At 57.4% G+C, this 27,089-nt stretch overlaps 3 protein-coding genes across 17 annotated transcripts; 1 reads left to right on the forward strand and 2 right to left on the reverse strand.

The window, feature by feature from the left end:
* Positions 1 to 23: 23 nt before the first annotated feature.
* On the reverse strand, positions 24 to 17,750 carry ZGPAT (zinc finger CCCH-type and G-patch domain containing). 3 transcript variants are annotated; one of them, XM_045443904.1, is made up of 7 exons: positions 17,715 to 17,750; positions 16,152 to 16,779; positions 2,513 to 2,646; positions 2,145 to 2,300; positions 1,151 to 1,270; positions 665 to 1,064; positions 24 to 450 (listed from the first exon to the last, which is right to left on the reverse strand). In XM_045443904.1, exons 2-7 carry the CDS (start codon positions 16,733 to 16,735, stop codon positions 312 to 314), a joined length of 1,533 nt encoding a protein of 510 aa, XP_045299860.1. In that variant the 5' UTR covers positions 16,736 to 16,779; positions 17,715 to 17,750; the 3' UTR covers positions 24 to 311. The 3 variants fall into 3 exon arrangements, with proteins under 3 accessions (XP_045299860.1, XP_045299859.1, XP_045299861.1); XM_045443903.1 differs by lacking the exon at positions 17,715 to 17,750 and adding an exon at positions 17,211 to 17,370; XM_045443905.1 differs by lacking the exon at positions 17,715 to 17,750 and adding an exon at positions 17,102 to 17,211.
* On the forward strand, positions 17,341 to 25,074 carry ARFRP1 (ADP ribosylation factor related protein 1). 13 transcript variants are annotated; one of them, XR_006702979.1, is made up of 8 exons: positions 17,342 to 17,462; positions 17,979 to 18,077; positions 18,285 to 18,372; positions 18,601 to 18,683; positions 21,850 to 22,018; positions 22,247 to 22,317; positions 22,873 to 22,989; positions 23,060 to 23,260. XR_006702979.1 is itself a non-coding variant. In XM_045443920.1 (8 exons), exons 2-8 carry the CDS (start codon positions 17,985 to 17,987, stop codon positions 23,145 to 23,147), a joined length of 696 nt encoding a protein of 231 aa, XP_045299876.1. In that variant the 5' UTR covers positions 17,342 to 17,462; positions 17,979 to 17,984; the 3' UTR covers positions 23,148 to 25,074. The 13 variants fall into 13 exon arrangements, 12 of the variants coding, with proteins under 12 accessions (XP_045299884.1, XP_045299876.1, XP_045299880.1 ...); XM_045443920.1 differs by having other exon boundaries at positions 18,285 to 18,359; positions 23,060 to 25,074; XM_045443924.1 differs by having other exon boundaries at positions 18,285 to 18,359; positions 21,937 to 22,018; positions 23,060 to 25,074.
* On the reverse strand, positions 25,025 to 26,837 carry TNFRSF6B (TNF receptor superfamily member 6b). Its single transcript, XM_045443914.1, has 3 exons — positions 26,166 to 26,837; positions 25,861 to 26,064; positions 25,025 to 25,458 (listed from the first exon to the last, which is right to left on the reverse strand). Exons 1-3 carry the CDS (start codon positions 26,608 to 26,610, stop codon positions 25,175 to 25,177), a joined length of 933 nt encoding a protein of 310 aa, XP_045299870.1. The 5' UTR covers positions 26,611 to 26,837; the 3' UTR covers positions 25,025 to 25,174.
* Between the last annotated feature and the right edge of the window lie 252 nt (positions 26,838 to 27,089).

The following is a 27,089-nucleotide window of genomic DNA, read 5'->3' on the forward strand; positions in this document are numbered from 1 at the left end:
CCAAAAACCTCACAAGCCTGAAAGACACCACAACACAACACTTTAATGTCCTTGCTAAAGAGACTCCCTAAGACACTGGCAGGTGGGCCCAACGGGCAGGCAAGTGTCCAGAAGTGAGCCCTGCAGGGCCGTCTCCATTCAGCAGCGTCCACGTGCCCTAGGCCAGCGAGAAGGCTGACTGTGGGGGCTGGCCTGGCAGCAGGCCGGCCCCTCTCCCAGCAGCATCCGGTTGTTGGGTGACGGCTGGTCTTCCAGAAGGCAGCCCGGAGCTGGGGTCCCTGAGCTCTGTCCGCTGTGTGTGCCCGGGGTTTCTAGAACTCCGTCATCTTCTTGTGGGTGTCTGCTTTCCTCTGCTCGAGCTGCAGGCCTGCCTCCTGGGCCTGGAGCTGCCCCAGCTCCCGCTGGGCTCCCGCCAGCCTCTCCTGCAGCTGGGCTGCCGTCACACTGTGCCTAGAGAGGAGCCTGCCATTCAGGATGGGCTGCTGGGCCACGGCCACCGAGCCCCCACAGCACCGTGGCCACTGCCCGTCCTCCTCCCGTCATCCAGACCCTCCTCAGACAGCCACCACCCTCGGGTCAGAGCAGGCTCCTGCGTGTGAGCTGTGGGCCGGAGGCATCTCCACCCTGGGGCGGCCCTCTGCCCTGACTTTGGCCCCACACGTACCGGCCGGTGTTTCGGGCAAGGGCCTTCTGGATGCCCCGGATGTCCCGCTGGGCTTGCTCGATCTTCTTCTCAGTCTGGAAGAGCCGCAGGCTCAGGGCCCGCTTGGCACTCTTGCTGGCGTGGTACGTTTCCTTACTGCCCCTCCTCCCTGGGGAGGCCACCCCCGCCTCCAGGGTCGCAGGGGCCCGGCTCTGTAGCTTCTCATTCAGAAAGTCAAACACGCTACGAGGGGGAGGGCGTCCACCCCCTCTCCGCGGGCATTTCGGGGGCCTCTGGATGCCAGCCTTGCTGCCCTTCGTCCTCTTGTGCAGAATCTCTGCGCACTGGTCCAGCGACTTCCCCCGAGGCAGCACCACGGCATGGATGGGCTCTACCCGGCCCTCTGCATGTCGGCCCAAACCTGGGGGCACACAGGGCTAGCGCTACTGCTCCGGGACCCCTGAGCTGCGCTGTGACACCCGCCGCCCCAGTGCAGCACATACTCACCCTTGCCAAACTCGTAGCCCATCTTGGCAAGGAGTCTGGAGCCAATGCCCCGTGTGTGCACCTCCCAGCCGGCGAAAGCAGAGCTGCAGGTCCCGTGGTCGGCAGCACTGGGTTCCACCACTGCGGGAAACAGGGCGACGGCTGGGCCCCACTGCCTGCCCACGGAGCACCTGGGCTGCAGCCAGCGTCAGCCCCCGAGCTCAGCTCTGGGTCGGGGCCGTGATCCCCTGCACCTCGGGCTCTCCGCCGGTCGCCCAGACCTATCGTTGGCCCGTGAATCTGAGGCAGGAGGCACGGCAGACTCCGGCCCCACCTGCTCCAGCCCTCCCCCCACAGGTCACACGGCAGCTCCTCGGCACACGGGCCCTCCCCTGACCCACCTTCTGGAGTAGGGAGCTCCCCTCGTCCCCTCGTAAAAAGTCATCGCCTACTTCACGGCTCAGTCCTCCCCTCCGCTACCGTGGACACGGGCTTTCCGAACCCACCACCTCACAGAACAGATCCCGCTGGAACGCCTCCCCCCTACATCCTGACTGACCCCTCGGGAGGGCGGGATGGCCCCGCCGGGAGCCCTTCTGAAACTCTCCTGCCCGCCGGCCGCCTGGACACGCGGACACCCGGCCCGTGTGGGGACCCTAGTGGAAGGAGCCACTCCTTCCCGCACCCCCACGCCCCACCGGTCCTTTCCCACACCCCACGTGCCCGGCAGCCACAGCTTTGGTTTGCAGGGTGTGGACCTGTAGTGGTCACGTGTGCTCCTTGAAGACAAGACCCCGCACGTGGTCACGTTTCCCCCCACCTCCTAGGGTGTGTCTCCATGCCTCCGCAGCACGACTGCACGCAGCCCCCTGAACACAGCCCGCCTCACTGCGGTCACACTCTCTAGCCCCCTGGCGAGATGCTCACGGTGCCCGCCAGCCGGAAGCCTCTCGGGCTGCTGCCGCCACTGCCTCCCCATGCCCCACCTTCCTGACTTCGGGGACGGCCGCCGTACCTCTGGCATAGCTGGGGTCGTCCGCATCGCCGCTGTCTGAGTCCGAGGACCCTGTGGGATCTGTGCGCAGTGGGGGCAGGATGCTGTCCCCCTCCACCACGGCCTCCTTCAGCAGCAGTGAGTCAAACTTGACTGTGTAGTAGCCGCTATCCACATCTGGAGGCAGGGGACGAAGACAGGCCAGATCAGTGGCCTCAACAGGTGGTAGGAACCACCCTGGAAGTCGGAAGGAAGGTGGGGCCAAGGTCAAGGGTGGTCTTGCTCCTCTGGGCACGGAACAGGGTCCTGACGCCTAACCAAAGGAGTGGTCCTACAGGAATTATCACACGGGAAGCACGGACAGGGCCTTCCCGGAAGGGCAGCCTCACCAGTTATCCGGGCTGGGTACCAAAGGCCATCCTGCTGCTTGGCCAGACACGCAGAGCCAGTCTGTAGAGAGCTCAGGTCCGGGTCCTGGAAGGGGCGCAGCTCATCGACAGAGACCACCTGCCCATGGGAGAACCTGCCAAGAGAACCACAGGGGGCAGGGGCTCAGACAGGGCACAGCAGGGGCGAGTGAACCCAGGGCCATGTCCACGGTCCGGGCCGCAGCCTGAAGGGTGGGAGAGACGGGGGACAAACAGACACACGTATCCATGCACACGCACACACACAGGCATGCACACACGTACCCCTGCACGTAAGTACAGACACGTTATGTGCGTGTACACACGCACGCACACTCTCGGTCTCGGTGTGGGTCTGGCCGCTCTGAGGACAAGATGTCTCCGCTACGCTCCAGCTCTCTGGGCTACAGTAACTATGTGGCGGGCAGACAGCGGTGTGAACCCCACCAGACAGGAGGCCCCCGGCACGAGCAGATGATCAAGGCAGGTGTGTTTGTGCGTGTGAGCTCACAGGACGGAGTCCTTCCCAAACCCTGTAGGAGAACCCACTTGCAACAGTGATGTCCTGACCTTTAGTTATCAGCGAACCAGTGAGATTAAAACCAAAACCGAGAGAGGGAGGGGAGGGAAAGGGAGGGGAAGGGAGGAGGAGGAGGAGGAGGAGGAGAGAGGAAGAACGGTGGGGACAAAGGACTACAAGCTTCAACTCTGCCAAATAAAGGCATGAAAGACAACCACACATCCACTCTACTGTGCCGGCATTTCAAAGAGGAAACAGTTGTAACCCTACAAAAGCAATCAAGGACTGGCATTTACTCGGTGACACATGGCAGTCCTTCCGGGCAGGAATCGGCAGTGACACAGGGAACGGCAAGGAAGGGGTGGGCAAAGATGGCCGCAGACACCTCCCTGCGGGATTCCAGGCAGCTCCTTCTCGTCCTGGACCGTCCTCAGGCCCTCAGGACACGGCCAATGACCGAGTGCAGTGGCACGGCTGGGCCCCAAACGTACTGCAGAAGTGACTCCGCCTGAAAACCCTTCCTCAACTGAGAGGGACGCAGTGTGTTAACAAACCCCACTGAATCCAACTAAATACCCACTTCAACACACACGCGCACACACACACCCACGGGCACCACCAATTACACTTTTCTGCAGGACTCTCCGGTGATAACAGAAGCCTGAAAATTCGGTACACTCCTTAACCTGGGGAAGTGGTTCTAGGAAATGACTCTAGAAAAATAATAATGAAAGTATGCAACGATGTGCCCCAAAAGACATTAACCAAATACAAAAGACTTGGAAATAACCTACATTTTTTTTTTAAGTTTTTATTTTAGAGATAGAGAGCATGCCAGCGGGGGAGAGGGGCAGAGGGAGAGAATCCTAAGCAGGTCCAACACGGAGCCCACGACCCTGAGATCATGACCCGGGGCAAAATCAAGAGTCAGATGTTCGACTGACTGAGCCACCCAGGTGCCCTGGAAATGACCTAAATTTCTAACCCCAGGGAGTAGTGACTGGCATATCCACAAATGTGAATTTAAAACTAAGAGAAGAGGGGCGCCTGGGTGGCGCAGTCGGTTGAGCGTCCGACTTCAGCCAGGTCACGATCTCGCGGTCCGTGAGTTCGAGCCCCGTGTCGGGCTCTGGGCTGATGGCTCAGAGCCTGGAGCCTGTTTCCGGTTCTGTGTCTCCCTCTCTCTCTGCCCCTCCCCCGTTCATGCTGTCTCTCTCTCTGTCCCAAAAATAAATAAACGTTGAAAAAATAAATAAATAAATAAATAAAACTAAGAGAAGAATGGTTAAGCTGATGGATGGAATGGAAAAGAGCACCGTGCACACAGCTTTCTGTGTGACGGGCAAAGAGCCACACACAAGGCATCAAAGGAGGGATGGCTGGTTTCATAAGGAAAAGATTAGAAATTGGCTTCCCACATAAAAAACCCAACTCAATCTCCTACATCACAACATTCACAGGAATACATCCCAGAATACATAACACTTGAACCTGAAAACAAGCATGTAGAACTATAAGGAAGGTTCTGGTTCCAGCCGTGGCCAAGTATAGAAAAACAAGGCTAAACCTCAGCGCCATTGTCAAAACTCACAGCTTCAGGGCTCTGGAAATGAAACGAAACGGATGACACACAGATAAGTCGTCATGGTTGAGGAAACGCCCACCTTTGGGGTGGGAAGGGAGCAGGGAGCGCCTGTGCCTGCGCCGTGGGGGCTGCCTCTTGCTTGCCCCTGGGGTGGAAGCGCGACAGGGGCAGAGACCCAGGGCCCGGAACACCAGTAGAGAACAGCGATGGCTCGTGCTGGGAGCCCGGGTGGAGCGGGCACTGGTGTGTCGCAGGGAGGTATTTACCAGGGATGTAGAGACCCTGAACACGAAAGAACCACAGAAGGGCTCCACCCACGAGCATCCCCGATTCTCTCGGAAACGATGTGCGTGTATCGGGGGCTCCAAGAGACGCCACGGCTAAGTGGAAACAGAGGGAGACTGGGGGCTGGCTGAACTATGGATGTGCCCCCCGCCCCAGCCCACATAAGTTGACTGGCTGATGGGGAGAAGCCTCCTTGGCAAGAGTGTTGGAGAATAACTTCTGCCCAAATCACTGGCTGGCCACTAAGCTATGCAGACAGAGCGGTGACTCCCAAAGAGCCAGGCTAAAAAGGAAACACGTATTAAGAGATCTGAGTAGCGGTATCAGAGGCTGCACCCTAGGAGGGGCACAGACTCTGTAACGCGGGCCCAGAAAACATACTAAAATGAAACAAAATACTGAGGAAGCCGATTCACAGTCCAGAGTTGCCACAACGTATTACCTGAAACGAACAGTTTTCAATAAAACTTGCGAGACACGCAAACAAACAGCAAGGTGTGACCCACAGTGCGGAACAAAAGCAGGTAAGAGAACCCGAGCGGGCCCAAGTGCTGAATGCGGCAAAGACCTCAACACAGATAGCGTATGTTCCAAGAACTAACTAGAAACGTATGAAGGTGATGCAGGAAACTGATTCTTGACACGTAAACGCAAAGTGTGTAAAAGGGAGGAAGGAGAATCTGCAGAGCTGGGAAGTCAACAGCCGAAATGAAACCCTCATCGGACCAGACACCCCTGGCTTCCGGTCTGCACGTCAGGAGCTGGGGAGTGGCCCCTTTGCTCCAACCAAAGGCGAAAGGCCGAACAAACCAAAATTCAAGAACTCTTCTTAGATCCGCAAGAGAGGTGAGGTCACGCAGCAAACTGCTATGCCAAACTGGAGGCCAAAAGGTGAATGTGGAGAATCACCACTCAGCAGACCAGTGACCCGCCAGCAGTCACCACGGCAGGCCCCGGAAGTAGAAAGACAACCTTCACTGTGGCTGGGTGTGGACAAGTCTGAGTTGAAGCCTCCAGAGTTCGTGGCTTTTACTCGGGTGAAGACTGGAGAAAACTCGTCTTGTGCCCCAGCAGAGGGAGGGGAAGGGGGCATATTCTGAAAACCTCAGAGCACTGGCTCTTCCTAACAAGGCCCGTCCTCAGGGGAGACTGGCGAACCAGAGCCTAACTGCACAGGAGGTCAGGGAAACGCCCAAATCCAGCCCAGTCTGGCCACCCTGCCCCACCTGACGGGGGTGGGGGGTGAGGGTCATGATCCAGAGGCACCGAGATCTGGTTGGAGGACCGCAGACTGCTTCCCTCCCTCACATCTCACCACGTTACTAAAACCCCGTTAGAGCTATGGTTCCTTAAACCCAAAGACAAAGAAAAAACCCTGAAAACAGCAAAAGAGAAGGCACTCCTCACGTACAAGGGATCTTTAGGAAGGCTAACTGCCAATTTCTCATCAGAAGCAATGGAGGCCAAGAGGCAGCGGGATGACAGATTTAAAGTCCTGAAAGAAAAAAACAACCACCTGTCAACCAAAATTCTATCTCTGGCAAAACTATCCTTCAAAAGAGAAATTAAGACATTCCCATATAAACAAAAGCTGAGGGAGTCTGCTGCTAACAGACCTGCCCCACAAGGGGTGCCCGTGTGGGTCCTTCAGACCAAAGCAAAAGGACACGAGACGGTAACTCAAGCCATGCGAACGCTGACACAGGCCACTACGTGGGTAAACGTACAAGCCGGTGTTGCTGAAGAAAGCAGTAACAGAGGCACTGAGAAGCAAACGGCAGAAAGAAGGCCCACAGCAAACACAGAAGGAGGTGACGGGCTGACTCAACCAGAGGGATGTGTGACTCTTGATCTCCGGGTTGGGAGTTTGAGCCCCACGTTGGGTGTAGAGATTGGTTAAAAATAAAATCTCTAAAAACAAAAAAAGAAGAAAACAAAGAACAAAATGACTGAGATGTCTTTCCCCATCAGTAACCACTTTACTTATTTTTAATTTCTAAAATAATTTTTTGTAATTTTTAAAATGCTTATTTATTTTTTAAAAAATTTTTAATGTTTGGGGCGCCTGGGTGGCGCAGTCGGTTAAGCGTCCGACTTCAGCCAGGTCACGATCTCGCGGTCCGTGAGTTCGAGCCCCGTGTCGGGCTCTGGGCTGATGGCTCAGAGCCTGGAGCCTGTTTCCGATTCTGTGTCTCCCTCTCTCTCTGCCCCTCCCCCGTTCATGCTCTGTCTCTCTCTGTCCCAAAAATAAATAAACGTTGAAAAAAAAAAATTAAAAAAAAAAAAAAATTTTTAATGTTTTTATTTATTTTTGAAGGAGAGAGAGAGACAGAGCATGAGTGGGGGAGGAGCAGACAGAGAGGAAGACAAGAATTCAAAGCAGGCTCCAGGCTCTAAACTGTCAGCACAGAGCCCGATGTGGGGCTCAAACCCACAAACTGTGAGATCATGACCTGAGCCGAAGCCGGACGGTCAACTGACTGAGCCACCCAGGCGCCCCTTATTTATTTTTGATGGAGACAGAGAGACAGAGCATGAGTGGGGATGGGGCAGAGAGAGAGGGAGACACAGAATCTGAAGCAGGCTCCAAGCTCTAGGCTGTCAACACAGAGCCCGATGCAGGGCTCGAACCCATGAACCACGCGAGATCATGACCTGAACCGAAATCCAGAGTCAACTGGTCAACCAACAGAGCTACCCAGACACCCATCAGTAACCGCTTTAAATGTAAGTGAGGTAAACTCTAATTCAAAGGCAAAACTGGAAAAATGGGTAAAAAGAATCATCAAATTCTATGCTATCTATAAGAGACTTATTTTGGGTCCAACGATGACAATATGTTGAAAGTTACTAATGTAGATTTTTCATAAAAGTGGTGTAACATGAACTTTTGAAAAGTGGGGGAATATCTGTATAGAAAATCCTAAATAGGGGATGAGCCTGCGTGGCTCAGTTGGTTAAGCATCTGACTCTTGATTTCAGCTCAAGTCATGATGTCACAATTTGTGAGTTCAAGCCCTGAGCTGGGCTCTGTGCTGATGGCGTGGAGTCTGCTTGGGACTCTCTTTCTCCCTCCTCTCTGCCCCTCCCTCCCTCCCTCCCTCTCAAAAACAAATATATAAACTTAAAAAAAAAAAAAAAAACAACTTTAAATTAAAGAGGAAAATCCTAAGTAATCCATAGAAAGTCCTATTAGGGCTAATAAATGAATTCAGCAATATCACAGGATACAAGATCAACACACAAAAATCAGTTGTATTTTAATACACTAGCAATGAGCAATCTAAAAACGAAATCTGGGGCGCCTGGGTAGCTTAGTCGGTTAAGCAGCCGACTCTCAATTTTGGTTCAGGTCCTGATCTCACAGTCACGAGATCAAGCCCTGCACTGGGTTCTGTGCTGAGTGTGGAGCCTGCTTAAGATTCATTCTCCCTCTCTCTCTCTCTCTTTCTCTCTGCTCCTCCCCAACTCGTGTGTGAGTGCTCTTTCACACACACACAAAAATAATAAAAATGAAATTAATAGGGGCACCTGCTGGGCTCAATCAGAAGAGCATGTGACTCGGGATCTCGGGGTCACGAGTTTTAGCCCCACGTTGGGTGTAGAGGTTACTTAAATAAGTAAAACTTAAAAAAAATTTTTTTAATTAAAAAAAAATGGAAGTGTTTCATTTATAACATCATCAAAATGAACAAAGTACTTTGAGATAAATTTGACCAAAACCTGAAAACTATACAATACTGTTGAAATAAAAGAAAACTTAAATAAATAGAAAGACATCCCATGTTCATGGTCAGAAGACTTAAAACTGTCAGGATGGCAACAGTCCCCAAACTGATCCGCGGTTTCCATACATCCCTATGAAAATCCCAATGGTCTTTTATGCAGAAACAGACAAGGTGGTTTTAAACACCCGGGGGCGCCTGGGTGGCTCAGTAGGTTAAGCATCTGACTTTTGATCTCAGCTCAGGGACTTGATCTCAAGGTCAAGTTCAAGCCCTGTGTCGGGCTCTGTGCTGGATGCGAATGAAGCCTTAGAGGCGCTTGGGTGGTTCAGTCGGTTGAACGTCTGACTCTGGATTTTGGCACAGGTCACGATCCCGGGGTCTGGGGATGGAACGTACACTGAGCATGGAGCCTGCACAAGATATTCTCTCTCTCTCTCTCTCCCTCTGCTCCTCCCCTGCTTGCACACACACACGCATGTTCGTTCACAAATAAAGTTAAAAATAAATAAATACTAAAATTCACATGTAATTGCAAAGGATCTTCGATACCCAAAAGAATCCCGAAAAACAGAGCAAACGTTGGAGAACTACCACTTCCTGATTTCAAAGCTCCATCACAACAAGGTAGCGCTGTCCTAAACACAGACGTACAGACGGATGAGACAGGAGACAGAGCTCAGAAGTAACCCCTCACGTGCATAACGACGGATTTTCAACAAGCGGGTCACGACCACTCAATGGGGAGAGACCAGTCTTTTCCACAAATAGCGCTGCAAAGCAACATCCACATACAAAAAATGAAATTGGACCCTTACCTTACACTATTAGAGCATGTGATTTACAAAGGAAATAAAGTCAGATCACTATTTTTTTTTATTTTTTTTAACGTTTATTTATTTTTGAGACAGAGAGAGTCAGAGCATGAATGGGGGAGGCGCAGAGAGAGAGGGAGACACAGAATCGGAAACAGGCTCCAGGCTCCGAGCCATCCGCCCAGAGCCCGACGCGGGGCTCGAACTCACGGACCGCGAGATCGTGACCTGGCTGAAGTCGGACGCTTCACCGACTGCGCCACCCAGGCGCCCCAAGTCAGATCACTATTAAGCTTTTCAACAATACCTCACGTAACAAGAAAACAGAGTAACATGTTTAAGACATTCAAAGGAAGTTGTGCAAGCTGAGCATTTCATATCCAACGAGACTCATCTTCAAGACTAAAAGAACAGGGGTGCGTGGGTGGCTCAGTCAGTTAAACGTCTGACTTCGGCTCAGGTCATGCTCTCACAGTTTCGTGAGTTCGAGCCACGGGTCAGGTCTGTGCTGACAGCTCAGAGCCTGGAGCCTGCTTCAGGTTCTATGTCTCCCTGTCTCTCTGCTCCTCCCCAGCTCATGCTCTGTCTCTGTCTCCTTCAAAAGTAAATAAAAACATTAAAAACAAAAAAAGACGAAAAGACACAAACAAAAACGTATCAGTGTGCCAGATCTCTGGGAATATTATTCCCGTGAGCCCGTCCTGAGGAATCTAATAGAAAATGAGCCTCAGACAACCGAACTGACTAGACAGACACCAACACGTGGGACGCTGGTGAGCATGAAACACGCAATTCCTTCTAGAACTACGGCTGAGCATGAGGAAGATGAGGACACGGGACGCTGCGGGGCCACACGAGGCAGTCGTCAGTCATCCCACCAAAGAGTGGCTGTTGGGACTCTCGGTGTCACGTGTGTAAGACAAGGTGAAACCAAGAAGTCCGGATGGGACATCTAGGGTCCGCCATGCCCTTGAGAAGCAGAGAAGGAAATAAAGATGTGGTCCAGAGAAGATTAAGTAAAAATGCCACAGTCCTGATCGGAACTGGAAAGAGGAGTCCGAATTCACAAGGTATTCTGTCCTGAAAAAATAGGTGCGTGGCGTGTGCACACACACGCTTATACACGCAGACGCACACGTCCACCTAGACTTCTTAGCTCTGTGTCCTGAAAAGACCCAGGACAACGACTGCCCAGTAACAAAGAGTATCCCAGTGCTTGCACTGTCTTGCAAAACCATCTCCCATTAAAGGAAACCAGGGCTGGGCACCTGGGTGGCTCAGTCGGTTAAGCATCCGACTTCAGCTCAGGTCCTGATCTCATGGTTCGTGAGTTTCAGCCCCATGTCGGGTGAGCTCGAGCCCCACTTTGGGTGAACACAAGCCCTGCTTCGTGTAAAACATGAGCCCCGGTGAGCCCCACTTCTCTCTCTGCCCCTCGATCACTTGCGCCCTCCCTCTCTCTCTCTCTCTCTCTCTCTCAAAAAAAAAAAAGAAAAGAAGAGAAAAGGAAAAGAAAAAAACAAAGCCAGGGCTTCTTGGAGACGTCATTGATTCCAGATGGGACAGCTTGAATCTCAGTAAGGATCAGAATCTCAAGAGATTGAAATTTGTCAAATATATTGAAATCCATGAGTCCGTAAAGATACTGGAAATATTTTAAAAGCATCTTTTTAAGTTTATTTATTTTGAGAGAGACAGAGACAGTGCAAGTGGGGCAGGGGCAGAGAGAAAGGAGACAGAGAATCCCAAGCAGCCTCTGGGCTGCCAGTGTAGAACCTGATGTGGGGCTTGAACCCACAAAACTGTGAGATCATGACCTGAGCTGAAACCAAGTCAGATGCTCAACCAACTGAGCCGCCCAGACGCCCCTGGAAATATTTTTTTTTAAACCTAATTCATTACTTTCTCACCATGAAAGAAAACCAACTCGTTATCTTGGAAACTACGTAAAGAAAACAGGAACAGAATAGAGAACCCAGAAATGGACCCACAAACGTATGGCCAAGTAATCTTTGGCAAAGCAGGAAAGAATATCCAATGGAATAAAGACAGTCTCTTCAGCAAGTGCTGCTGGGAAAACTGGACAGCGACATGCAGAAGAATGAACCTGGACCGCTTTCTTACACCAGACACAAAAATAAACTCAAAATGGATGAAAGACCCAAACGTAAGACAGGAAGCCATCAAAATCCTCAAGGAGAAAGCAGGCAAAAACCTCTTTGATCTTGGCCGCAGCAACTTCTTACTCAACATGTCTCCGGAGGCAAGGGAAACAAAAGCAAAAATGAACTACTGGGACCTCATCAAGATAAAAAGCTTCTGCACAGGGAAGGAAACAATCAGCAAAACTAAAAAGCAACTGACAGAATGGGAGAAGATATTTGCAAACGACCTATCAGATAAAGGGCTGGTATCCAAAATCCATAAAGAACTCATCAAACCCAACACCCAGAAAACAAATAACCCATTGGAGAAATGGGCAAAGACATGAACAGACACTTCTCCAAAGAAGACACCCAGACGGCCAACAGACACGAAAAGATGCTCAACATCTTCATCACCAGGGAAATACGAATCAAAACCGCAACGAGATACCACCTCACCCCTGTCAGAATGACTAACGTTAACAACTCAGGCCACAACAGATGTTGGTGAGGATGCGGAGAGAGTGAGGATCTCTTTTGCATTGTCGGTGGCAATGCAGGCTCGTGCAGCCACTCTGGAAAACAGGATGGAGGGTCCTCGAAAAACTAAAAATAGAACTACCCGACGACCCAGCAATTGCACTACTAGGCATTTATCCAAGGGATCCAGGCGTGCCGTTTCAAAGGGACACATGCACCCCCATGTTTATAGCAGCACTATCAACAATAGCCAAAGTGCGGAAAGAGCCCAAATGTCCACAGACTGGTGAACGGATAAAGACAATGTGGTATACGTATATATACCCAATGAAGCATTACTCAGCGATGAAAAAGAATGAAATCTTGCCACTTGCAACAACGTGGATGGAACTACAACATATTGTGCTAAGCAATATAAATCAGAGAAGACCAACACCGTACAATTTCACTTCTAGGTGAAATTTAAGAAACACAACACATAAACCTAGGCAAGGGAAGGAAAAATAAGATAAAAACAGCAAGAAGCAAGCCATAAGAGACTCTTAAATACAGAGAACAAACTGAGGGTTGGGAGGTGGGGGGGGTGATGGGCTAAAGGGGGTGATGGGCATTAAGGAGGAAGGACACTTGTTGGAGATGCCTGGGTGGTTCAATCAGTTAAGCGTCCGACTTCGGCTCAGGTCATGATCTCACGGTTTGTGGGTTAAAGCCCCTTGCTGGGCTCTGTGCTGACAGCTCGCAGCCTGGAACCTGCTTCAGATTCTGTGTCTCCCTCTCTCTCTGCCCTTCCCCTGCTTGTGCTCTGTCTCTCTTTCTCTCAAAAATAAATAAACATTAAGAAAAATTAAAAAAAAAAAGAGGACACTTGTTGGGGTGAGCACTGGGTGTTGTACGTAAATGATGAATCACTAAATTCTACTCCTGAAACCATTAATACACTATTATGTTACTTACTTGGTTTCAAATACACTATAGAAAGAAAGAAAGAAAGAAAGAAAGAAAGAGAAAGAAAGAAAAAGAAAGAAAGAGAAAGAAAGAGAAAGAAAGAAAGAAAGAAAGAAAGAAAAAGAAAGAAAGAAAGAGAAAGAAAGAGAAAGAAAGAAAAAGAAAGAAAGAAAGAAAGAAAGAGAAAGAAAGAAAGAAAGAAAGAAAAAGAAAGAAATAAAGAAAGAAAGAGAAAGAAAGAAAGAAAGAAAGAAAGAAAGAAAGAAAGAAAGAAAAAGAAAGAAAGAAAGAAAGAAATCAAACAGGAAAATCCAGCATTTGTCCTGCATTTCCTATGTGAACGGTTAACACTGGGGAGCCAAACCACAGATGACGGAAAGCCTCTTTAAAGGTAATAAATGCAAATGGACTGAAAGATGTCTACTTTGCAATCCCCACCACATCAGTGGATTAGGCACTTATCACCAAGGGATCGATCACCGCGAATGTCACCACATGAGGCAGCAAGTAGCTCCTGATGAAAGAACCGTACCCGCTGTCTCGCCAAAGGGTGTGAGCCTGCGTATGGTCCCCGGCTGCAGCTGCCCGCTCGCAGAGGGACGTGCTGGACCCCACCAGGGGTGTTCAGTGACGGGGCAAAGGGCCCACTCCCTCAATAAACCGTGAGGCCAGGAAAGGCAGGCAGAAAGGTGTGGACAGCCAGATTCAGACTCGGCAGCTTAGTGAGCGAGACTACACTAGGGCACTTACAAAACAGTTACACTTGAGTGATGAGCCCTAAGGAACACAGAGAGGTGATTGTAATAAAAGTCTGGAAGAGTGGTGATTTTTGTACGAGAGAGCAGGCCATGTCTGGTTTGAGGTACACGGAGGGGGCCTCGGGGGGGGCGGCAGTTCTCACTGAGTGGTGGTGGCCAGGGGGCTACAGTAATCCCCAGGCTATGAATTTACTTCCCACGTCGGATTTTATTTTGCGGCAAGATGAAAGTTTATACCCACTCTGAACTTACAACGTGTGACGTGCTATCTTAGACTCTTTGCACACATTGACGTCTTTCATTCTCCGAACCACTGTGAAAACCAGTTCTCCTTTCCGTTTTACAGAGGAGATCGAAACCTACAGACTAAGTTACAACAAACGTATCGAAAGCTACTCTACCGCACTAGCATCTAGGAAATACAAATCCAATCATGAGACCGTTTTCCCAGCTGTCAGCGGGCAGGAATCTGCAAGTTGGATAACGTTCCCACCGGTGGTTATAGAGAAGACTAAAGAAAAGGACTAGGACACCTGGGACCAGAAACTGCGTGTCCTCTGCACCCCGGCGACGTCACGTCCTGGGGAAATTCTCAGCAGGAACAGAAAAGACACTGAGATGTTCACAGCCAGTTGTTTGTATAAATAAAAACTGGAAAACACCCCAAAGGAAACAGAAAAAATAAAATGTAGCATTTCACAAGAAAAAATAGCAGTTAGCAGACAGCTCTGTAAACACCAATATAGATGCCCCTCACAAACGTGCCTAGTGAGCAAAGCCAATTACAAAATGAACCACACCGTGTGATACACTTGTTTCAGAAACAGCACAAATATGGGGTGCCTGGGGGGGGCTCAGTGTGTTAAGCCTCTGACTTCGGCTCAGGTCATAAGCTCACGGTTCGTGGGTTTGAGCCCCTCGATGGGCTCTGTGCTGTCAGTGCAGAGCCTGGAGCCTGCTTCGGGTTCTGTGTCTCCTTCTCTCTTCCCAAAATAGACGTTAAACACGCGTGTATTAAACATTAAAAGAAAAAAAACAGCACAAATATGCAGCCTTCGCATATACGCTCGCATCTGTGAAGAACACACACCAGAAACACAATGGAGTTGTGAGGATGACAGCCCCCTGGGGTGGGGAGGGGGCAGTAACAGAGTGGGGAGTCAAAGGGTGCTTCAACTCTACCTATTTTATATCACTTTTAAAAATGCAAAGGAAACGCGAGCAAATAGCCGATTGCTCCTAGGTGGAGGCGAGCGCGGTTGCGGGACGCATTAGGCCTAAAGCTAACACGGCAGCAGCCCGGGAAGGTACAGCACCTAGGGGCCATCTCAGAGCTGGCCTGTCCCCTGGCGCAGGCTCCCGAGCCACCTCCCCGAGCCCGGCAACCTCGGCCATTGCAGGGCCCACCTCGCAGGGCTGCTGTACGGATGAGTTCACGCACGCGGAAGTCTGGGACCAGGGCCTGGCCCAGAGGAAGCAGCGCCCGGATGCGTCGCCAGGGGCGTGGAGGTGCCCCAGAGGGACCAACGGCAGAGAGGTCAGAGGGCTCACCGCTCTGCTCCTTGACCCACTTGCTCCCCAGCACGTGGGTGCGTCCACTCCACGCGCGCTCATCGGGCACACCTACGGTGGATGCGCCCTTCTGTACGTAAGCTACGCTTCAGTAAAACTTAGAGAAAAAAAGAAGCGAGGAAAAATGTGCCAGATAATGCTACGGGCCCAGCGGCAGCCTACAAGGAAAGACGCCAACCGAAGACCTAGGAACGGTGTCTCCGCACTACTGACCAAAAAAGAAAATTACCTGCGAAAGATTTCAGCAGATGTTCCTTCCAAAGACAAAGTAAAAAGAAGCAAAAGCAAAGTTACACACTTAAGACACAGAAGACGTCGTTCCGACAGCCACGGAAACTTCAACGTAAACAAAACGTGACTGACAATCTTGTTGGGGTACGTCCTTAAGTGTTCACAGGTGAAAAAACCAGTAACTCCTAGAATCCGCTTTGAGACAAGCCAGAGAAAGCCACACAGCACGGGGAAAAGCACTGAAGCAGACTGGCAAACGCCGGCCACCCAGGAGGCTGGGTGGCGGAGCCAGGGCGCTGGCGGGGACCTGTACTGCAGCGGGCTTCACTCTGAACAAAACCAGCGGCCGGCGGGGGGCCGTTCTTTGCAAGGTAAGCCCTGCCACACTTCCCCATCTGCCCACGGAAATCCAGGGGGCACGTAAACAAGGACACGGCTGTGAGGATCCCCCGGCCCCCAAAGCCCTCTCTCTGTCGGCACCCTGCGGGCAGAGGACCCACTGTGACCCTGAGCCTGCCCCTCCTCCCCCACTCCGTGGGCCCCCAGATGCAAAGGCTTTACCTGCAGTTCTCCTGGAAGCGGCACTTGCCCTCCAAGAAGAACGGGCAGGGCTTCAGAGACTTGTGAGTGGGGTAGAGATAAAGGACCCGCACGCCTGCCGAGCCGTCGTCCGCCTCCTCTGCGCCCACGATCATGGCGTTGTGGTACTCCAGGGTGCCCCAGGAGCTGTAGTAGGGGGCGTTCACCTTCCTCCCACTCCACTCTTCCTCCTCCTCGTCCTCTCCCTCTTCCTCCTCCTGCCCAGGCCTGCTGGGTTCCGGCCTGGCCTCCCCTTCAGGAGCCGTCTCCCGCTCTGCCCTGGGGGCTACAGACCCCTGCGCCCCCTCAGCAACGGCCTCCTGGAAAGCCAGGTACTCAGCATCGCCCCGGGCTGGGTGCTCTCCGTCCAACGTGGCCAGCAGCTTGCTCTTCCTGACGGACACCAGGCTGGCCTCGGTGAGCTCGATCAGCTCCTTCAGGTCCCCCTGCAGCTGGCGCAGGTCGGCCAGCTCCGAGGGATCCAGGCCGGCTCCCAGAGCCAGCTCCACCTGCTGCAGCTGGGCGTCATAGGTCCGCAGGGCGGTCTGCAGGCTCTCCTCGTCCATCCTGGACGGAACGAAGGCAGGAGCGCGTCCTCGGGGCCTCAGATCTGCAAGGAACACAAGCCGAGGGGTCCCGGACCTGCCGCCCTTATTGCCGGGCTACCCCTGGGGGGCCGACGCCGCGCCCTGCGCCGACCGCTGCACTCCGCAGTCCCTCACCGCAGCCTGCTATTCTCCCTCCCGTTTGGGGGACGAGAAAAAGGGCCGGCAAGGCCATCAGCTCCGAGTGGAAAAGCCGCTGGCCCCGCGGCCTCGGCTCCCCTCCCTCCGCGCCCGGCGCTCCCCGCCCTCGCCCCCCAGGTCACCCCTCTCCCCCCGCCCCAACCCCCGGCCTCCCCAGCCCCAGCCCGCCTCCGCTCGCCCTGTCACCTCGGGCCCCGGCCCCGTCGCCCCAGATCGCGCCCCCTCGCCCGGGCGGGGCCCCTCCGCCTCCGCGCGGGCTTCCCGGCCACAGCCATAGAGACCCCGCGGGCCTCACCGGCTAGAGCGGCCAGCGCACCGCTTCCGCCCTCGCAGCCCACCGGCACTTCCTCCCGAAAGCCGCCGCCGCCGCCGGAAGTGCCTGGCGCGGAGACCGCCGGGATGAGGCGCGCGGGGGCCGCCGGGACGGCTCCGCCCGCCCCGAGCCGCCCGCCTGCCTCCCGTCGGGCGCCGCGCGAGGTCAGCGCGGGGTCAGCGCGGGTCTGCGGGGTCAGGCGCGCGGCGGTTCCGCGGCCCGGACGGGCGCGAGGTAGGCCGCGGGGCTGGTTGCCGCCCGCCCGGGCCCGAGGGCGCGGCGGGGACTCGCGGTCGGCGTGTCGGCCGGCTCGCGAGCCCGAGACCCGGTGTCGGAGCTGCGCGGCGGAGGTCGGGGGCGTGGGGCCCGGGCGTCCTCCCCCCCCTGCGGTCGTTCCGCGCCACCTGCCGGCCGTGCGGCCTCTCGGGGGCCGCCGCCGCCCCGCCATCCCCGCGCGGCCGCCGCTTCTGGAGGGCGGGCCCGCACCTGCTGGCTGCCCGGCAGCGCGCCGCCTCCGAGGTGGCCCAGACCGGGGGCGGGGCGTCCTGGGGCTCGGGGGAGCCTGACGTCACCGCCGGGACGCAGATCGGGACCGGACCTGTCTTCTGAGGGCCGAGTGCCGGGGAGGGGGAGGGGGGCCGCCACGGGAGGGGGCGCCGGACTTGGCGAGTGCGGCGGGCGTACACGGAAGGGGAGGGGTCGGGCCCGGCCGCCGCTCGCCCCGTGTGACGCGTCTCTCCGGGTGCCCAGGGCAGGATGTACACGCTGCTGTCGGGCCTGTACAAGTACATGTTCCAGAAGGACGAGTACTGCATCCTGATCCTGGGCCTGGACAATGCCGGCAAGACGGTGTGTGCCCGTCCCTCTGTCACCACCCCCTCCGTGCTCCTTGTGGTGGTGTACCTGCTGCCCAGAGTCCTCTCCAGCTGCTTTAGGAGCAAAAACACTGTTCCGTTCTGCCTTGTTCTCAAGGAAAAGGCCCAAGAAGGGATGTTTGGGAAATAGACTGGAAAGGATCCCAGTCCTTACCTGCTGTCTGTCTGTCTCTCTCGTCAGACGTTCTTGGAGCAGTCAAAAACCCGGTTTAACAAGAACTACAAGGGGATGAGCCTATCCAAAATCACCACCACCGTGGGTCTGAACAGTAAGGGGGTCCCTCAGCGCTGTGGGTTTGTGGGGCAGACCCCTGAGGATGCTGTGATGTCCGCAGGCCAGCCGGCAGATGGGCAGGGCCCTGTGAGGCTTTTATCCCAGTTCGCACTGGGCAGATGGTGGGGGGAGCACCAGAGTGGCTCGTTCCTCTCCTGGAGCTGGCAGGCGGCACGTCAGGGACCCAGAACACGCAGCCTCATCCGTCTTCTTCTCTCCCCAGTCGGCACTGTGGACGTGGGAAAGGCCCGCCTCATGTTCTGGGACTTGGGGGGCCAGGAAGAGCTGCAGTCTCTGTGGGACAAGGTAAGATAAACGCTGTGTAGGGTCCTTGGCCACGCACTTCCTGTTCTCAGGCCGTTTCTCCCCCGGTGACACCCCTTGGCCGCTTCCTTTCCTCGTAAGGCCTCAGACTCCCCTTTTTTCTTTGTTGTTGGTAGCTTTGTCACCCGCTTTGTTCCCCGGGCTTCCCCCCCCCCCCCCCCCCCCCCCGTCCTATCCCAGCTCCCGAGTCCTTCCCCCAAGAGCAAGGATGTACTTGATTCCCTTTGACTTGGAGATGTTGCTGCTACCACAGGACAAGACGAAAGCTGGCCAGGAAACAGGTGTGGGGGAGGTACGATGACAGCAGGACACTCCGCTTCCCCGCTGGGGCTGAGTCCGTCTGCTCAGGCCCTTTCCCTCAGTTGTAGCTTGGGACCTGGCCTCTGCGGTGGCCTCTTCCCCATTAGGGGAGGATGTTTTCAGAGGCCTTTAACAGCTGCCTTTTTTCTTGGTGAGGTTTTGGGGTGTTTCCAGGGCCCCGGTGCCGTGCTGCTTTTCCCACACACCCCAGCCCTGAGGTCTGTCTTCAGCTCGCCCTGTGCCAGGCACTGGGGTCCAGCAGCGAGCAGGACAGACCTAGCCTCTCCCTCAGGCGTCCCCCTCCTGGTGGATTGGTACAGTGGATTTGGTGCAGCCAATGCGAGGGGCACAGATGTGCCTGCCCCAGTTCCAGGGGCACGGACACGCTCATCTGCACTCTCGTTAGTCACCCGTGTCTTTGAACTAGCGTCTAGATCCTGGTACCCGGTCACCTTTTCCTGGCTTTCCTCTAAAGTGTCTCCTCTGTTCCGACTTCCCTCCAGGAGGCTGGCTTCCGTCCCGTGGCCGGAAGGTCACCAACAGGTTCTCTGGCTATTTAAGGTCACTGAAGCAGAGTGAAGCCGGGGCCTGCTCTTCTGAACCAAGACCCATATTCCTGACACTGTGTCGCAGGCCAGGGTCTCGGGAGCAGACGCTGAGACAGATGTTGGGGCATCGGATGTGTGTTGAGGGCCAGCACCTGAGATGGGAGCTGGGCTAATGCGGGTCTGGGGAGGGGAAGGGCCAGCTCAGGTGGCCGGGCCAGCAGGGAGCCCGGCAGGAGAACTCCTTCCTCACAGCCTCCCACGTCAGGCCAAGCCGACTGGGACTCATACGGCCTCGTGGGTCACCACATGGGCTGCCTTGGGCAGCTATGACTTGGTAAGGTGGCTCTTGGTGGGCTAAAGTAGGTGCCGCAGGAACCCGCGGGCTCATCTGCTGGGTGCGCTGCCTGCCCCCGGACTCCTGGACCACGGCCCACCGTGCACCGCTTAGCACTCATGCCCTGAGGTGGGCGTAGCTCTGCCAGGCGGGGAGAGAGAGAGAGAGAGGAGGCTCTGCGGCTGGCAGCGTCCCCCACTCCAGCTACTGCTCCTGCTGATGGTGTGGCTCGTCACAAGAGTCTGCGCCCCTGGTCGCTGACCCTACTAGGTTCTTCATGAGCTTTCCGGCCTCCCTGTGGAGCGGGTGCCTTGCCTCCCGCCGGTAGTGTCCATTATCCCCGCCAGCGTGGGGTCTCTGCTGGCTCCTGAACGCCAGTTGTCCAACATGCCCAGGAGACGACTGGGGTTTGTGACTTAGCAGGTCTCTGGCTGGGCCCTAGGGAACGGGGAGCCTTGGTGGTGACCACATCCCCAACCCTGTAGGGCCCAGAGCTGTGAGGATGGGCAGCGGGGTCCCCTGTGGGTCACCAGGATGGATGGGAAGTAGAGCTCCTGCCACCCCCACCCCTTCCTAGACACTTGTCCCGGGGCCTGGTCCCCTGCACAGTCTGACACCTTGGCACTGTATTGGGGTGGCCATCGTTTCGTCCCTGGGTCTGTCCACGTACCAGCCTCGGGCTGCACGCAAACAGACTGGCAGACTACCCGTGCCTGCCACAGGGGCTCTTCTAACTTCCCTCCCTCCAGGCCACACCCGAAAGCTCTCCGTCGTGCGGTCACGGGTGACGCTGCCATCAGGGTGCCGTGGGGCGGAGGCAGCCCGCTGTGCCCCCAGTCCTACCCCTGCTCGGCCCCCAGTGCCCAGCTCCCTTGCTCCCGGTGCCGCCGGCCATCACCTTACACCCGTCTGCCAGGCCAGGTCGTACGCTCTGAGGGCTGTGAGGGGATTCCCCGGGCGTGCCGTGAACCCCGTGCAGTACCCCTTCCTGCTACAGAGACCTCTGTCGCAGGGCCCGCCAACTCCCAGCTCTCAGCAGCAAGATAGGGCCTGCAGCCCTCACACCACCTAGCACGTATGCTACAGGGGTCCCTGCTTCTGTGTGATTTGCGGGCTGCGGGATCCAGACGGCCACGCGTGTCGGGCTTCCTGTAGCGAGTGTGGATGCTGAAGCCTGTCTCGTGCTGGGGCGGTCGCTTTCAGCTTGCCCTCGTTACACCCCGAGAATTCCCCGGAGCTGTCAGGCCTGCGCATCTGTGGGGTCGTCAGCTCGCGGACCGCGAACTGGCACCTGGCGTCCCGTTGCGTGTAACGTGCGGGTGTCCCCGGCCTCCGGGCTCTAGTGACAGCTGGGGGCAAAGTGGCAGAGATGCTGCTGTCTGCTTGCCAGACGGGGACGCTTCCGGGTTGTATTTTTCGATTAGGTAGAATGTGGGCTTACCAAACGTGTGGCTGCGTCACCCATGCCCCGCACTCCAAGGGCTTGCCCCCACGCGCCCCATTTTGTCCATCTGTTGAGATTCCCTTTGCCGCGTGACACTTCCCCAGGCCTGGGCTCTGATGCCGCTGCTGTGTGCGTGCCTGGGCTAACTGCCTCCTGCCCCAGTCCGGCCCGCAGAGCTCAGTGCTGCTGGTCTGGTCCTCGGCGCCGCCCCTCCCTCCCTTCGGTGGCTGTTGCGTGGCTCCCGAGCAGTATGGCCATCGGCTTGCTGTCCACACTGGCACGTGATCTGGCTAGCATCCTCCCTCCACTTCCAGGGCCGTATGGGGACACCCTATCCTTCCCCCGCCCCCTCCCCACCAGCCACCATCAGACCGACGATCGTGGGTGGCTTTCAGGAGCAGATGCTGAAGTGGGGTTTGGGGGCACGGTACCTGGGAAATGACAGTGTTGCCCGAGGTCAGCAAGCTGTTCCCAAAGGCCTCCAGGGCCGCCTCACTCTGCCCTACCTTCTGCCCCCCAAAGGCACCTCGGAAGGGCCTTCCAGTTGGCGGCTGGCCCTGGGGTGGCCAAGTGCCTGTGGCCCAGCACCCCCTTTCTGCCCCTCCCCAGTACTACGCGGAATGCCACGGTGTCATCTATGTCATCGACTCCACAGACGAGGAGAGGCTGTCCGAGTCCAAGCGAGCGTTCGGTGGGTACAGCCCGGCTCGGTGTACCCGGCTCGGGGCTGGGGAAATGGTCAGGTCCAGTCTGCCCACCCCAGGTGCCTGGAGCTGGCCCTGGTGGGAGATGGGGCCCACACCAGGTCAGGCAGGGCTGTGGCCAAGAGAGAGCGCACGTGTGGTGTAGAGGGGTGGGTGGGCCTCGGCAGCCACAGGCAGATCAAGGGTGCTCACTGCCCCCTTTCTGCCCCCTCCAGAGAAGATGGTCACGAGTGAGGCACTGGACGGTGTCCCCATCCTGGTGCTGGCCAACAAGCAGGACGTTGAGGTGAGCTCACTACAGCATGCCCACAGGGCAGTCCCCAGCAGAAGCACGTCCCACTGACGGCTGGGACAGGGTGCCTGTCCTGGACCTCCCAGGCCAGGTGTGCTCTAGGTGCACCTGGGCCTCTCGTGCGGGGCACCTTCTCTGCACAGGCAGGTGGGCGGGCAGTGTTCCTCTGCCGCTGGCGTGGGTGGTCATGAAACGCAGAGGCGTCCCAGGGTGAGAGTCAGCTCCTATCTCGGCCTGTCTGCTGCCCTTGGGATCGCCTCAGCTGGCCAGTGGATGCTCAATGGCAGTCTGTGTGGAGAGGGCTTTGCAGGGCAGTGTCCTGATTCCGCAGCAGAGGCGCTCTAGGGTCAGGGTGCGTCGGAGATGGCTTCCTTCCGCCTGCGGTCCCTTTCCTGCAGCCCTTCCGTGCCACCTGCTCCTCCTCCCGAGACTGCTCACTGCAGGGCCTCTCCTAGGCAGAGAGGCCCTGAGCCCGGCCCCTCCCCACCAAGACCACGTCCTGCCCCAGGAGCAGGACATCTGCAGCGCCTGCGACCTTGCCCCTCACAGCCTCGCCTTCCCCCAGACTTGCCTCTCGATCCCCGACATCAAGACTGCGTTCAGTGATTGCACCTCCAAGATTGGCAGGCGCGACTGCCTGACCCAGGCCTGCTCGGCCCTCACCGGGTGAGTGGGGCTCTCCCTGCTGTGGGCTGGAGGCCGGGCTGGCCCCACCTCATGCTTACTGTCTCCACAGCAAAGGGGTGCGCGAGGGCATCGAGTGGATGGTGAAGTGCGTTGTGCGGAACGTGCACCGGCCACCGCGGCAGAGGGACATCACGTAGGCATGGCTGGTGCCTGCTGGTGCCCACAGCTCACCCCTGAGTGCCCGAGGAGCGCTCCTGCCAGCTCTGAGCCGCCAGGCCTGGGGGTCGGGTTTGCTTTGCTCTTGGTTTTTTCAGTTGCTTTGTTTTTTCTTTAAGACAAACGTTTCCCTGTGTCCGTAAAAGTGTGGGCATGCAGAGGCTTCTGCTGAGGGGGAATCGGGGCAGCAGGGCCAGGCTGGGTGCCACCAGGGGACCCCCACAAGACCCCTGCCAAGCCTGCTGGTGTTGGCGGGCCGCCTGGCCCTTTGGAGCCGCCACCCCAGCAGTGTGGCCTGCCTGGCCCAGGGGGCGGAGGGGCACCTGTCTGGAAACGAGATGCTCCAGAGCTGCTCTGTGCCGTTCACCCATGGAGGAAGCTGGTGGGGCAAGTGTGTCTGTCCTCAGTCTCCGTCCCCTCTGGGCCTGGAGATGGGTTGGGGGCTGGTGTCATCTTGAGGGAGGAGGGAGACCTGGTCCACTTTGCTGGAGGCCAGCGGGGCCCTGGGTTCTGATGCCTCAGAACAGGGTGGGGGAGATCTGCCTGGGAGGCCCCGTGTCCTCTTCCCCTGGCCTCCCGTCCAGTCAGGGAGGGAGTGGGTGTTCCCTCTGAGCGTGTCTGCCGCTGGTGCAGGACAGCCAGTGGCCATTGTGGGGGGCACACCGGCATGGGTGTTCCAAAGGCCAGCTAGGTTCCTGTGGAGCCCAGGCCAGTTGTGGGATGGGCCTTGATTCCCAGTTGGAGGTGAGGGGTGGGGTCCCCGTCAGGTCTGGGGACGGGCTAAAAACCCATTTCCGGGTCTGTGCCTGGAAACCGTCCCTCCGGGTGAGGCTGGTCCTTGGGACCCTCACCACATGGCCCCTGTGGGAGCTGGCAAGACCCAGTGGGCCTAGCCCTGGGCAGGAGGCTGATTGGCCAGCACTGGGTGGAGTATGCCAGAAAATGGCAGTCTGAGTCGCTGCTGTCTGTTGTCCCTCCAGAACCCCAGGACTGGGTGGTGGGCTCCCAACTGTCTGGGCACAGTGACCACAGCACGAAGGGCTCCCAGGTTAGACCCAGGGCCTGTCTGGGCACCACCTTCCTGCTTCCGTGGGAGTGCCAGAGCCAGAACCCTGACCCTGCTAGACTACCCTCCCTCTGAGGTGGCAGCCTTGGAGGGCCTACTGAGAAAGGCTGAGTCAGGGCTGGGGGTGGGAATGCAGGTGAGGTGACTCATGGGGAGTCATAGGCTGTGGGGTCCCACCCCCCCCCCCCTTGGGACCTATCATGGGGATCAGGCGCCAGGCTCCAGGGCTCACGGGAAGGGCTGGGAGTCGGCCAGGTTGTTCTGGAGCACTCCAGCCCTCATCTGAGCCTTCCTGTGGGGAAAAGCCGTGTTTCCCAGAAAGCACGTGGGATACACCCGGCCTAGGGGAGGTCCTTGGCTGGTCCCCTCCTGGGAAATTCCCTGCCTGCAGGGACTGGGTGGAGCTCAAGTGGAGGGGCAGGGTGAGGGGGAAGGGTCTCTTGGCAGCCCAGGTTACATTGGCCAGTCCAAGCTGGGTCCTATTCCACAGCAAGAGCCCCTAGACTGGGTAGGACCCTCACGACACTCCCCCCCCCCCCCCAGCTGTCCTACGCACAAAGCATGACTTGGGGTCATGGGATGAGCCTCAGGGATCTCCACTGTGCCCACAGCCAGAAGGGATGCACCTGCCACCCGCTGGCCCTGACAGTCCTTCCCACCGAGGGTCTATCCCACTTGGGGTGACCAGCAGCCAGAGGAAGCATGGGACGCTAGAAAGCCCATGCAGGTGTTTGTTTCCCCACCAGACGTGCCCGCCAGCACCCGGTAGACATGGCACAAAGTTTCATACGATCCGTTTTATAACGGCTTTATAAAAAATAAACTTTGTTACTGTAATGGGACCCCGGTCGGTTGAGCTTACTTTAGTAAGTCACTTTTGGTGTGATGCCCATGTGGGAGCTCCAGCCTGGGAACAGAATAAATAGGGGGCGGGCGGGGTGCTCAGCGTGCCCAGAAGCGTGTGCGGACACTGCGCTCCAGCCCAGGCAGCCGGGCTTCGCGCAGGGCCCGCAGCAGCCGCACAGCCAGCGCCCCAGCCTGCGCCTCACGGAGCTCCAGGAGCTGCTGCCTCAGCTTCGGCTGCAGGCCGTTGCGACCCTCCCTGGATGGCACTAGGCCTTGTGCTTCTGGGCCCCTGAGCGCCTGCCACAGCCGCAGAAGCTTCTTGAAGGACCAGTCCTGGAAAGCCACGAAGTCAATGACAGCGCGCTCACACTCCTCGGCTCCTGCGGGGGCGGGGGGGGGGGGGGGGGTCAGGACCCAGTGGTAGAGGCCTCCGTGTGCTCTGGGTGTGGAGGGGAGGGACACCCGACAAGGGAGAAATCCCTGCCCACTAACAGGTCCAGTGCAGAGGCGGAAGAAGAGGTCAGAGAGCGTGCAGGGGTGGGAAGGGAGATGCAGTTTAAACTCCCTGGGAGTCCGTTTCCCAAGGGGGGTGGGTGGGTGGCTGGCGTGGCCTGCGGAGGCACTGGTGCCAGGCCACCACCGCAGGGGACTCCCCAGGTAAGTTTCTGGAGGACCCTCCCAGAGGCTGGATAAACGCTGCATACCTCAGGGCTGGACTCTGGCCTGGGGACAACGGACACAGGCTGACCTCCTCTGACTCGCGCGCCCCCTCCCCTGCTCACCTGGCCCCCCTGGCTCTGGGGTGCCGAGTGGGAAGCCGGCGCAGCTAGTGCACAGGGCGTCGTGGGAGGCGGAGCCGGGCACGTTGAGGACGAGGCCCAGGGCCGTGCAGTTGCGGTGGGGCTGGCACTGTTCCGAGCTCGAGCTGCTGGCCGAGAAGGTGCCCGGGGGGCACGGCTGGCATTGTGTGTTCTGGCTGGGGGTGCCTGGGGACGAGATGGGGAGGAAGGGGTCAGGGGGAGCCAGGGGTGCCGTCCTCACCGGTGGCTGAAGTCCCAGGCCGCCGCCCGCCAGCCCGGCCGCGCACCGGGGACAGTCACGCCCGCGCCGGGCGGGCAAGGCGCGTGCTCCAGGCAGAAGCCCGCGTGGGCGAAGAAGCCGGGGCGGCAGCGGCAGGCGCGGTTGTGGGTGGCGTCGCAGGGCCGCGCCTCCTCCTCGCGTTCCCCGCAGATGACGTTGCAGTAGCGGCAGCGCTCCAGGTAGTTCCAGAACTGCGTGTAGTGGCGCGGAGGGCACGCGCCGCACGTCGTGGGGGCATCCCGACGGCAAGGCCGCTGCACGAAGGTGCCCGGGGGGCACTGGCCGCACACCAGCCACTCACGGGTCTCCGCGTCCCGCCACGGGTAGGTGAGCGCGCCCGCCGTCGCCGTCGCCGTCGCCCCCGCCCCCTGTGCCGCCAGAGCCAACAGTAGGGTGGGCAGCGCCCAAGGCCGGGTCAAGGGCGGCGGTCCCCGCCTCTCCAGTGCCCACATGATAGTCACCGGAGCGGCGGCTCGGCCTCCGGGAGGCCCACGAGCGAGGACACGGGGACGACGCGTCCTACCCTACCTGTCGCCACCCCACAAGCTCGCCCGTCGGCGGCCAGCGCCGGCCTATATGGCCCGGCCTCGCCACGCCCCCGGGGGGAGGGCTCACGACCTCCACGGGGCCGCGCTGCGACCCGACTTTCGGCGACGTCACCGCCCCACGGCCCCTCCCTCCCCAGGGAGCCCCCTCACCCCGCCCCCCGCCTGGCGCCAGCCTCCGCCGGGCCTTAGTCCAGGGGGCGGTCCTGCGAGGGCCTCCCCAGCACCAGGGGCAGCTCTCTACCCGGGAGCAGGGCTGGCAGCCGGGGGCAGGCTGGGGATGCCTGGCTCCTCTCTTCTCTGGTCTCAGCCATCTGCCGGTCCACCTGTGAGGACGGAGGCTGAGCCCAGTTGGGACAAAGCGCTCAGCGTGCCCTTTCCCGGAC

This window comes from Leopardus geoffroyi, chromosome A3, assembly GCF_018350155.1.
Source record: "Leopardus geoffroyi isolate Oge1 chromosome A3, O.geoffroyi_Oge1_pat1.0, whole genome shotgun sequence".
Classification (NCBI taxonomy): domain Eukaryota; kingdom Metazoa; phylum Chordata; class Mammalia; order Carnivora; family Felidae; genus Leopardus; species Leopardus geoffroyi.